Raw genomic sequence first — 13470 nt, forward strand, 5'->3', positions numbered from 1 at the left:
TGAAATTTGGTGGTTTACTCATTTGCATGAGTAAATTTGATTGTGCTTGGCGAGGCTCTGTCCGTGGTACCAGGCCTAGGTTCAGCGCCATGTAGCTTTCATTCTGGGACTCAGGCTGGGGGAGCCCAGCGGCTGTCTGGGATAGGGCACTCTCAGGGTGGAGAGCAGAAGATGGGGACAGAGCAAAGAAGAGGAGGGCAAACTATTCCGACTATTTAAAGCTTCTGCTAGGATGTGCCATAGGTGTGTTTGCCCCCACACCAAAGGAATCACATAGCTACATGCTAAGTCAGTGAGTTGGGGAAGGATGTTACACCTATTGGAAGCCATGGCAAAGGCCAAGAAAGAATGATTCATTGACATGCCTTATATAAATAAATGCAATTGAAGGGCTCAGAATCCAGTAGAAGAGGTGCACAGTAAATATTGAAGGGGTTCAGGACAGGTCCTCCCCTCCCCCCCGCCCCGAGTGTGCCACTTTGGCATGTGGATTATTTTGAGCTGAAGGCACCTGAGACCCTGCAAGCTCAAGAGAAACTTTTGTCCCTCCCTTAAGCACACAGAAGAATCTAAATTAGGGCCTTTCCAGAATACGGGTTATTAACAAAGATACATTTTATCTGTGTGACCCATCTGTATGGCAGGGCAAACATCTAATTACTAAACATCTGCTCTTCTTATAACCCTGTGAAGTACATTTCTTTCCTCTGAAATCCCAGACCCCTACCCCCTTCTCTTTAGTTCAGAATGACATATATACCTCATTTAGCTTTGCTGTCTTTGGAATTTCCATGTGTGTGTGAATTCCCCATATGTAGGCTTATATTAAATTTGTTTTTCTCCTGTTAATCTGTCTCATGTCAATTTGGTTCTTAGTCCTAGAAGGACCTTTGAGGGGATAGGAATTCTTGCTCCCCAACAATATATGGGGGCAACACTGTGGAATGAATTCAATAGCAGAAGTCACTGTACAGTGAGATCCGAAGGACCAAGTGAGCCACTTCGCTTGCTTAGACCAGGAGGCTAATACACGAGAAGTTCCTTTGTATTTTCGCAAGAAGATAAAAATTGATTTCAAGGTATTTTGATTATCACTCATTACAGTCCACAGTGACTTTCATGTTCACTTTATTTAGTATGTCTGCTAGTTACTGAAAGTGGGTGGGGGGAAGAGGAGTTCAGGCCCGAGTTCTCCAGCGTGGGGAAACTTGCTGAGAGTTTTGACAAGGAGGGGACAGAAAGTTGCCATTCAGAAAGCTTTGAGATCTAAAACATTCTCCTGAGAAAATAGTAAATTATTACTTGGTTAAAACAAACAAAACCAGGAATCAGGAAATAAGAGTTTGAAAGTTTTCTCTGTTCCTACTGTCATTCGCTGACACCCGAGATGACTGGACTTGGCTTCCAGCCCGACAAACAACTAGCAGTTTATTTCAGAACTCGGGGCTTTGTTTTTCCCATCAGTAAAGGAGGGATTGGGACTAAATCACCTTTAAAATTTCTTCTTGTTCGCATATCACATTCTCTTTGTTGATAAGACTAGTAGAATTTGCAAAGACTGTCTAGACTAATACTGTTTTTTCTGAGGAATCTTTTATAATGTGAAAAGGAGCTGCAAACCTCCCATGGACAGAAACCCGGGAGAACTAGCCTATTCCATTGTTGGGCAGGTCATTCCATTGGGAATTCCTTCTTATGTTTAGTAGATGCACCATTTCTTTGATTATCATTTTATATGTTCATGTGTTTGCTTACTTCTACGAAAGGTTTTACGTTGGCTTACAGTACTGAAACAGTGTAAAATACAGCTAAACATAAAAAAAGACAAAATCAATGAAAAAGAACAGAGAAATAGATTTTGCTGAGCCTCTAACGGGAGATAATTATCACAGTTTAGAAATCAGTTTAGCCGAGGATTCTCTGGCAGACAGGGCAAAAAGGGAAGCACGCTGTGCTTCTTACTGGCTTCGTAGGAGATGCGTTCTGATTTTAAACATTAAGGTCAAAGAGAAATGAGTTCATGGGGGTCTTTATATAAAGAATATCAAGTATCAGAATGGACAGTCGTGCGCTGAATATGTGTACCTTGTCTTACGGAGTTAATCCTTATACGGCTTCTCTAAAAAAGCTGGAAACATTATGTATTTGTTCTTATTTTAAAGTCACTGTACCTTTATTACTGTTGGTTAGGAAAACAGAGGGAGTAAAATACTCACAAATCTGCCAATCTTTTCATGTTGGCAAATGTAATCATCTTTGCCCTTATGCGATTATGGTTTTCACAGAGAACCTCAGCTGGGTTCCCTTAGCGGTAAAGGGCCCCGGGATATGGGAGCCGCCAGATGCATCCTCATGTTTGCAATTACACTATTTTCTTAGTTTTGTATCCCACTTATTTCCTTATCACATTATGTTTTTTCTTGTTACTACATAATTTTTATGATTATATTTTTCACTCTCAATTTTCAGATTTACTACAATTTAACAGTCATTTAGCACTATAAAAATGCTGCAGTGAACATCCTTATACATATTGCTTTTCCTATTTTGGATGATGAACTGCGGTTAGTTTCCCATATAAATGCCTTTATTGAATTTCATGTTGGAAATGGACCCACATTAATGGACATGATAAGAGCTACCCCTTTGCAATGTGTCAGTGTATTTATATTAAGAATGCTGCTGCTGATAATTACTCATTACATTTTCTGTGTTTTCTTTTTCTCTTCTTTTCTTTCTTTCTTTCTTTCTTTTTTTTTTTTTTTTTCATGTTCTGTGTTTTCTTTATGAGGACCCATGTGAGAAATTTCTCGCACTTCAATTCCAGGAATAGTTGCGTTTTTTTTTGTATTTTTGTTTTTGTTTTTTTTTTTTTTTTTGGTTTGGGTGTTTTTTTTGCTTTTGTTTTAGAGTAATGTTAATGTTACTATGTTCAGTTAATGTTATTATGTTCTTCACGGAATCAGGTAACTGGATGTGTTTCCCTCAGGGCTATGAGCTGCCAGAAATGCAGAGAGCCAAATCTTTGGCGTGCATCTAGCAAAGCTGGATTGGAATGTAAAGAATACCTTACATAAAGCATACCAGCCTTGTTCCTAGAGGATCGTCCTTCCCTCTACCTTTTGTCCTCTTTCCTTTACCCACTTATTCTAAATTTTCTTTTATTTTGATAATTTATGCAAGCCTTTGAGTCTTTCTGGAACAAAGCAGGGATAGAGCTAAATAAATGCATGTCAATATTTGGATTATTTCCTTAGGGTAAGTTTTGAAAAGTGGAAGCACCGGCTCTCATGTCACATTAAATCTTAGCTCAGTGAAAGATTTTCTGTAGGAAACTGAAATAATATAATCCAAGCATGTAAATTCCTGGTGATTTATTGCAGATATAATACTGAGTGAGATGTTAGAGTCCCGAGAGGAATAAAGAGTCAAGTTGTTTCCTGGAGACTTTCTCTGCAATATTAGATGCTGTAAATGGCGTTTCATGTGAAACTATGGGAGATACTCCCAGTTATCTAGCAAAATATTCAGTGTTACAGTTATGTACTATTAATTAAAGAGATACTCATTTTCCTTTTTCTTTCTTTCTTTCTTTTTTTAGTTTCAGTGTGTGTGTGTGTGTGTGTGTGTGTGTGTGTGTTTTGAAGTAGGCTCTTCACCCAGTGTGGGGCTTGAACTCACAACCCTGAGATCAAGAGTTGCATGCTCTACTGACTGAGTCAGCCAGGTGCCCTGAGATATTCATCTTCTTAAGATAACATTTGTATAAACAGTAAAATTGACATTCTGTTCTGAAAATTTAAGAGCCAGCTTTGATAGGGAGTTGGCTTACTTTTAGAAAGAGTCAGACCGTACGGGTCTTGAGGAGAAGGCCAACATTTTTCTCAAAAATGTCATTAAGTATTTGGACAATATATGGTTCAGGCTCATGATTTCTGTGCTATATAATATGGGAGAGACAGTCGATTTTTATGTGTAAGGGTAACTGATTATGTCATCTTTGACTTATAAAGGTACCTAGTGATTGGATGTGTCCTCAAATAGTGTTTTTAGTAAGTTTTTTTGAGTCAACTATTGAGAACATTCTCTTAATCAGTCTTCACTCAGCCTACCAGTTTAATAGAGTTACTGACCAATGTCCACAGCACTCTCAAATATGCCTGGCTGGAAGGCAAATGTCCTTGGGGACCCACTAGTTGGGATGTACGCAGGAAAATAATTCTATTTGTTCACTTTGGTTGTATTGTGTGCGTTTTTTCCCAGAGAAGGAGATAACAACTCTTCTGCATGATACTGCTTTAATATTTTAAGACAGATGTACTTTCTCCTTTCAAAACGATTCATACTGGGATCCTTCTGTATCTGCTATAGAACAAAATAGAGTGTAAAATGAGTGTGTGTCTTGAATTCTGTTTTAATGGGGATACAGTATAATAACTCAATTAAATGTTATTTACTTGTTGGTTTAGACCAATCTTAGCATGATTTCTGAGGCAATGGTGTTGGAGGAATCATCATGACTATCTTCATAGTAGTTTTGAAAAGTACTAATAATAAACGGGAGTTTACAAGTGCAGGAGCTCTCTCACACAGAATTAATAGCAGTTTCTTCATTTAATACATTTGGTGGCCACTATGTTATGTAGCCATTATTGTGCAAAGAGTGGAAAATTCTACTTTGGGAGTGGCTCTCTTTTGTTGACAAAGCTATTTGATAATACTGATATTCTAATAGAGTACTCACACATTGCACATTTAGATATATCTATCATCCTTTGTGAATAATGACACTCAAACTATCCCTGGGGGGGGTGTATAGATAAGATCATTATTCTCATTTTCTAGATAAGGAAACTGAAATGAAATTCCTTGCCTAAGGTCAAAGAACAAATCACTGGTGGAATAAGATTAGGGCAGTGAGTTCTTGATTTTCAGTCCTTTGTTCAATCATCTAAGTCATAGTGTTTTACTCGGTATGGGAACAGATTATTATCAGTCAAGAGGAATAAGGCTGTGCCCAGATGATGCCAGAAGATCAGCTGAAAAATGAAAATCTGCTCAATCAACCATTTGTTTATCTATAAAATGCCAAGCTACTCATTTCACTGATATTTTTCACTGAGCTACTAGCTTGCCTTTGTGTCCTGCAGACACAGTCTCTAACTGGACGTTCCTGTTGTATTCTAAAGTTCATTTCTGGACGTTCTGTCTTCTAAAAATCTAATTGTGGAATATCGTGGAATTCATAATGCTTTAATATGTACTGAATACTCTGTTAGTGGTGTGGCAGAATGGGGACAGAAAGCTTGAAAGCGCACAGCACCACTTCCTGCAGCAAACACTCTTCTACCAGCAGAGACGATATAAAGTAAGATCTCACCGTCAGGAGAAAGCTGGACTTCGGCATCTGCTATCAACCACCGAGAAAAGCACTGGAGTCTGGCAAATAGGACTGCAATCGTAAGATTCCATCCCTATGACCCAGATTCCCCCCAGAATTAGTTACTCTGGAAGTGAAGGTGGCCAGATAATCACGGGACCTGTGCTGCAGCCCTCACAGAAGTCCATGGGGAGAAATAGTTGAATTCTCTCAACATTCACCAAACCTTTATTGTACTCCTCCTGCATGCTTACCTACATCTCGGCAATATATCCTAATTCTTGGACATGTTCTGGTAGATTAATCTGTTGACAGGTGAAACATTTTCCCCTAGGTCAAACAGCATAAATGAGAGTCAAGATGTAAACTCAGGATGCCTGGCCTTTTAGCTAAGTCCATTCAATCATGATGCTCCCTGAGTTTGTTGATGGATGGTTCCATTATATTTTATAGTTAGCCTTATGGTTTTTGCTGATGAACTACTAGAATGCTTAATTAGTCTGAACTCATTCACAATAAGAACGGCACAAACATTATCATTCACTTATAGTCTATAGAATTTGGAATAGGTTTGGTCCAATAATAAAGATGGCAGCGAGCCAGAAAAGGAATAGAAAATTCATTTCTCCCTAGTTCTGAGACCCCGTCAATTCCATCTTTATTAAGAACGACAACTTGGAAATGTCTGGACTCACTACTAACAAATTAAAACCACTTTTAAAAAAACAATCATATATTTTGGATTTGATTACTCAAGAATACAATATTAAAAGGGCCTTCATCCTGACTAAAATGTATTGGATTTCCCTGATGTAGCTTCTGTGGTCTAATTTGTACATCATATATATAGAGATAGATAGATAGATGTCTTCTGTCTTATTTAGGTTGAAAACTTGAATGAAGCAAATATAAATATCCGTGCTGTCAGTTAGAGATGGAGTAGTTATTTCCGTGTTATGCTACAGAAATTAAAAAAAAAAAGATCTAAATTTGAATGACGATCCTCTAATAGTATCTATATTCTGGGGCTAAGTATGTTTTCTTCCCTTTAAAAATAAAATTCCAGGGAATTTGTCTTGAAATATTTATATAATTCTCTATTTAATTTTGCAGCAGACATTTCAGAAGCTTGTATTTCACTTCAAATTCAAGGGTTGGTGAATCATCTCCATTCATTTAGCAGATGTTTATGTTAGTTGTTACTCTGTGCCAAACTCTGATTAGATATTGGGTCAAAACAGCAGAGCCCCTGCCATCGGGGAGCCACCTCTACCGAGATAAGTAGTTTCATAGTTAAACGGGGTGATAGGAGGGAGCTGGGGAGAGGTGCATTCAATAGGGTGGGTGGAGAAGGGTGGTTCTGAGGATTTAAACTGAGATCCAAAGGAAGGGCCGGCTATAAGTAGGTTCAGATTCGTAGGAAAAGCATCCAAGTAAGTGGTGCTCAAGGCTCTGAGGTGAGAATTACTTGTTTTTGAAAGGACTACAACACGTAATGAGAATTCAGGGAAAGAAAGCAACAGCCATCAGAAATGTTTGATTACTAAGGTGGAAACAATTGGAAATTTGGAGATTTCTTAAAGCCTGCTCTTCTATTTTAATGATGGGGAAACTGAAGCCAGGTGAGATTGATGTGTTTTTGGTCATACACAAGTTAAATTGTAACCTGGGACTCCCCATTTCCAGATCTATTGCTTTTTATATTAAACAAAATTACTTCTATTGTGCTTGAGAATGCTAAATGTATTGCAAAGTATTGGTTTTTACAGCTGAGAATTGAAACCTTTACAGAGTTGGCAAACATTTATTTAGGCTTTCTTTATAATCAATAACAGTTGCCAAAGCCTTATCAATCATTGAGATTTGTGTCCCTTATTAAGAAAATCACAGGGAGTACTTTAACCCTTCAGTCATTTATTGATTTTAGTCTCCAGCTTGGAAATCTTTAGATCTTTTGTGGTGCATCAAAAAGGAATTCCTGTTTATGTTTAATTTCCACACAGTCCACTTCAGTTTGAAACCAGATATTGTCCATCTTGTTTAAAAGCGGGAATTTTTTTTATTGCTTCCAGTCATTTCCAATTATAACCCTACTGGCTTGCTAGACATCTCAGCTATAATTTATGCACTTTTCTGTTTGATAAATGGGAAAGCTTGAATTTTCAGGCCAATCATTTATATAAATTGCAGGTATGCTTTCTATTTAGCTACCTTTCTACTTCTAATATTTTTATTGCTTTGTGGAGAAATGAATTGGGCTAATATTGTTGACAGCTCTCCGTGATTTTTCTGTTAGCCTTTTAATCCATATATAGGGATTGTTATGAGCTTAGCTCTATATCCTGATAAAACCTTCCATTTGGTGATGATTATTCGGGGCAACTAACATTGTCCCAAGAGTCACAGTCAGTGGGAATGGTAACTTGACAGATCAGAGAGTATAAGAATATGTTGCAGATACTTCAAAAATTGTAATTGAAGAAACTTATATGGCTTTTGGGGAATCTGAATATACTCCCACCCTCTGTATTATGAAAAACTAAAATATTTTTCTGTGTGCAGATGATGTGATTCTTTTTTTCAGTTTTATTGAGGAAAAATTGAGAAAATTGTAAGATATTTAAAGTTTACAATGTGATGATTTGATATACATATACTTTGTGAAAGCATTACTCCCATTGAATTAATTAATACATTCATCACCTCACATATTTACCTTTTTTTGGTAAGAGAACAATTGAAGTTCTTTTTTTTTTTTTGCAAAGATTTTATTTATTTATTTGACAGGGAGAGAGAGAGCACAAGTCGGGGGGAAGGGGCAGGGACAGAGGGAGAAGCAGACTCCCTGCTGAACAGGGAACCCAATGCGGGGCTCGATCCCAGGACTCTGGGATCATGACCTGAGCCGAAGGCAGACACTTAACCAACCGAGCCACCCAGGAGCCCCTAAAAAAATTCTTTTAAATTGATGTGTGACATACGTAACAAAAGTACACAATTTGTAAGAGTTTGGTTTGATGAGCATTCAGAAGGTGAATACACCCGTGTGTAAACCAGCACCCAGTCAAGAAAGAGAATCTTACGAACATGCCAGTCTGACTCCAAATGTCAGTAGTTTTGCTAGTTTTTAAATAATGGTTTTAAATAATAGTTTTCAATAATATTTGTGAGATTCATTCATGTTGATGTGTGTATTTATAGTTTGTTTATTTACATATCTGTACAGTATTCCCTGGGCAAACATACAATAATTTCTTAGTCTGTTCTACAGTTGATGGACATTTGGATTGTTTCCAGGTTTAGACTCTTACAAACAATGCTGCTAAAAGCATTCTTGTACCTGTGTTTGGGTGCATATATTGTGCATTTTGTTGGTTACATACGTTGGAGTGGAATTACTATCCTATAGGTATGATTATGTTCAACTTTAGTAGACCATGACAGTTTTCTAAAATGATTGTGAAAATTACACTTCCATCATCTGTGTATGAGAGTTCCAGTTACTCTTACTTCCTTGTCACCACTTGCTATTGTCTGTTTTTTTTTTTATTTTAGCCGTTGTGATGTGCACTGATTATTCTGTGAGGAAAACATTGTCCCTCCCAGCAGCGTGCACTCAGTAAACCTCCACGCTGGGATTGAGCTGTCTTCTACTCAGTCTTCTTTCCTTTCATGAGAGCATTGCTCCAGCTTGACCGATTATTGGAGCACAAGTTTCTATATTTAGCAGGGAATTCGGAATATCTGTATCCCTGGTAAATGCTGCTCAATACTTACCAATAACTTTGCTAAATGAAAGACGAGCTTATGAAATGTATTAGGCAGTATTCTGAATGCAAGTGCTTTTAAAAAGCCCCCAATTCAGGGCGCCTGGGTGGCTCAGTTGGTTAAGCGACTGCCTTCGGCTCAGGTCATGATCCTGGAGTCCCGGGATCGAGTCCCGCATCGGGCTCCCTGCTCGGCAGGGAGTCTGCTTCTCCCTCTGACCCTCCTCCCTCTCATGCTCTCTGTCTCTCATTCTCTCTCTCAAATAAATAAATAAAATCTTTAAAAAAAAAAAAAAAAGCCCCCAATTCAAACTAGTTTAAGTAAAAAAGGTGACTGATTGATGCTTCTAGCTGAGAAGCCAAGCTTGGGGGCGCTCCAGGGGCTAAGCTTCATTTTCCATATCAAGGAAAGAGCTTCTCAGGCAAGCTCTCTCCCTGCCTGGGGGCAAGATTTTGCCAGGTGCTCCAAACTTCCAGCAGTTAAACAGAAACCAAACCAAAACAACCACCATAACAACAGACTTCTTCCTGTTTTCTTAGAGCTCTCTAGCGCAAGTCCTGGATTTGAGGCTTTTTGGCTCTGTTCATTCCTTGGCTCAGGGTTGGCACCCGTACCTCTGGACCACATGCTCTTAGAGGAGCAATGATTCTCTGAGGAAAACTGGGGTGCTATTACCAGAAGAAGGGAGGATGGCTGGTGGTAAGCAAAAGCAACAAAATACCCATTCTAAGTCAGATGATTTGAAAAAGGGTGTACAGTCTGTTCATTCCTTTAGCTGTTACAAGACTTGTCCTTGGATCAAGCAATAGTGCTGCAAAGTTGTATACATGGATTGCATTATTTGAGGCCCTGTGGAATTGCTTTTATTGAACTGTGCTTGGACATTCTGTTATCGGCCTGCATTTAGAGACAGTATAACGAGCTGCCCTGCAGAATTCCTTATGTTATTGTTGGTAGTACTGAGGACACTGTTTTATTCTCCACTTTATAGGATTTCATGGGAGAAAATTCTCCATGGTCTCTGTACCAGGAAGAGTTGAACTGTTTCTAAACAAGTTTTATGATTTCATCTTATGGTATTTCTGAAACTGATAATGTTTGCTTCTTTGCATTGCTAGTATGAGAGTCAATTTTTTTTTTTTTTTAAGTGAGCTCTACTCCCAGTGTGGGGCTTGAACTCACGAACCCGAGATCAAGAATTGCATGCTCTACCAACCGAGCCAACCAGGCACCCCTAGAATGACAGAGTCAATTTTATGGCTTGTTTTAATCGAGTCAAATAGGCCTCAAAGCCTAGCTTTTTTAGTGGTGACCTCACTCCTTTATTTTTATTTTATGTTTCCTTTAAATGTGATTTCCCAATTCTTTTTCCCTTTTCTTCTGCTATATATCTTTTGTAAACTTCCTGAAGTCTTTTCTGAAACCAAGTTGTGAAATAAATAGAACTTACGAAAATTTTATTCCATGCATTGAAACTATCACCGCAAAATAAGTAAATCTGCTTGGCTTTGGCAAGAAGTGTATTAATAGGACTTATTTTGGGTTCTAGTTTTAGATGAAAGGGTTGTGAAACACTACAGAATCAGAAGACTGGATGAACCAGGCACCCCTAGAATGACAGAGTCAATTTTATGGCTTGTTTTAATCGAGTCAAAGAGGCCTCAAAGCCTAGCTTTTTTAGTGGTGACCTCACTCCTTTATTTTTATTTTATATTTCCTTTAAAATGTGATTTCCCAATTCTTTTTCCCTTTTCTTCTGCTATATATCTTTTGTAAACTTCCTGAAGTCTTTTCTGAAACCAAGTTGTGAAATAAATAGAACTTACGAAAATTTTATTCCATGCATTGAAACTATCACCGCAAAATAAGTAAATCTGCTTGGCTTTGGCAAGAAGTGTATTAACAGGACTGGGGCTCCTGGGTGGCTCAGTAGTTGAGCGTCTGCCTTCGGCTCAGGTCATGATCCCAGGGTCCTGGGATCGAGCCCCGCATCGGGCTCCCTGCTCAGCGGGAAGCCTGCTTCTCCCTCTCCCACTCCCCCTGCTTGTGTTCCCTCTCTCGCTGTGTCTCTCTCTGTCAAATAAATAAATAAATAAAATCTTTAAAAAAAAAAAGAAGTGTATTAATAGGACTTATTTTGGGTTCTAGTTTTAGATGAAATGGTTGTGAAACACTACAGAATCAGAAGACTGGATGAAGGGGGTTTTTTCCTTACCCAGAGAAGAACCTTTTCAACACTGAATGAATTTGTGAGCTATTACACCAAGACAAGTGACGGCCTGTGTGTCCCGCTGGGAAAACCATGTTTAAAGGTGAAATGCTTTCAAGCTGTGTTCATTTTGAAGTTAACTTTTTTCCTTCAGATATTGGAGTATCTCTCATGTGATCTGTCTGTTCAGAAAAAAAAAAGGTCATTTGATTACCTGAGGCATGGATAGACAAACTATGGCCTATGAGCCATACTGTCCCACACTTATTTTTTAAATACCAAATTTTATTGGAACATGGGCATGCTCATTCATTTACAAATTGTCTTTGATTTTTCTCCATACTAGCAGAGTTTAATAGTTGCAACAGAAACCTCATGGCCCACAAAGAATGAAATATTTACTCTCTCATTCTTTTTGGAAAAAGTTTGCCAACCCCTGACCTAAGGCACTCACTCAAGACAGAAAATATTCATTCTTTGCCCTAGGAAATTAATCTGGTGTCCTGCCACTGGAGTACTTAATGATATGGCTGGAGGGAAAAAAAAGTGCCCAAATATAATTCTTATTTAGATCTGTATTCAAGAATATTAATATGAAATTACTAGACTCATTATCTGGTCTGCATAGAGATGTCATTTAACTAACTGTTCTAACAGTGTGACCAGGCCAAACAACATTTATAGAATTTATCTACATCGATCATTATTCAGTTGTTTCATGTTTTACCTAGACTTATTTAAAGTTATGGAGTGGTCTTGCACTGTCCTGGGGCAAAACCTCAGCTCCTCATCAGAGTTCAGGTCTCATGTCCTGTCAGTGGGACAGCCAGCCCTGTGGTTTATGTCTGGATGATCAGTGAAGGGTTACTGGTAACACCTGACCAAAATTTTATGGACAAGTAGAAGTTGAAGAACTTTGTCCAGTATGTAGGGAATTCATTGACTTAAATCTTGCCAAGTGAACATGCAGTTTTGGTATAACTGTGTGTATCTTGGATGGTATAGGCATGACCCCACAAGAATATGTAAGCTCATGTTAAGAATAGCTTACCTGATGCAAAGATGTGGCTTAAAAAATACTCAGGTTAACCAGTATTGTTGAATTCTGGTGGGGACAAGTGTTCACAAAGAAGCACATACCTTCTGTGTACTCAACGTGCTGATGATTTGGCAGAGGAGCTAAGATAATTTCTGATGGTCGATAATGAACTAGACGATGAACTCCAGGAGGGCAGGGATCTTGTCTGTTCTGTTTACAGAACGGCACCTTGTTGGTGCTTGAAAAATACGTATTTACTAGATGAACAAGTACATGAATGAACAAATAAATAAATGAATTTGAAACAAGATGAACATTTTAATTATGCAAAAATATATGATACATATGGTAAATGCTATAGACCAAAGAATTTGGGAAGTAATTGCGAATGAGGTGGAACTTCAAATGGGCCTTAAAATTGGGAGGATTTGGCTAGGCAAAAAGTCAGAGGAAAATCACACCAGACCCATGTAAGGGTAGCACTGGATGTGGGTGGGACAGATGGACAGCCCGCTGCCTGATGTAGCAAGACTTGGGGGAAGATCAGCTCAAAGAGGCAATGTTACAGATTCTGCCATGATTGCTTTTCATTTTCAAGTAATTAGAATAAAATGTACAATATTTTGGTTTTAAAAATGGTGTCTTCTTAAAAAGTGCCTGGACTATTATTTTCAACCCCCCAAATTTTTAAATCTTTTTCTCATAATTATTCTAATTATTCTGTGAAACAGATGCAAGTGCCAGTGCCTTTTGATTTGTCGTATAAAACCGTGGACCAGTGGGAGATAGACCGCCAGTCCATACAGCTTCTGAAGCGATTAGGATCTGGTCAGTTTGGTGAAGTGTGGGAAGGCCTATGGAACAATACCACTTCAGTAGCAGTAAAAACATTAAAACCAGGTACGAGACTGAGAATGGCAAAGCTTAAATGTCAGATGTTGATTTTTAGAAGCTCAGCTTGCTACTGTCTATGTCCAAGGGGTCACACGGCAGCCAATGCAGGTACCATGCAAGTGTTGTGATCACTTTTTCTGGACCAGGTGACAAGAAAGTATAACATGCTTTAGATTGTAA

At 38.4% G+C, this 13470-nt stretch overlaps 1 protein-coding gene across 1 annotated transcript in view; it reads left to right on the forward strand.

The window, feature by feature from the left end:
• FRK (fyn related Src family tyrosine kinase) overlaps positions 1-13470 on the forward strand; it is a 105820-nt gene that overhangs the window by 75426 nt on the left and 16924 nt on the right. Inside the window, exons 3-4 of the mRNA XM_036082231.2 lie at positions 11297-11460; positions 13128-13296. Of these exons, the coding sequence (XP_035938124.1) occupies positions 11297-11460; positions 13128-13296 (333 nt within the window). The remainder of the gene's footprint in view (positions 1-11296; positions 11461-13127; positions 13297-13470) is intronic.

Source organism: Halichoerus grypus, chromosome 9 (assembly GCF_964656455.1).
Source record: "Halichoerus grypus chromosome 9, mHalGry1.hap1.1, whole genome shotgun sequence".
In the NCBI taxonomy this organism is placed as follows: domain Eukaryota; kingdom Metazoa; phylum Chordata; class Mammalia; order Carnivora; family Phocidae; genus Halichoerus; species Halichoerus grypus.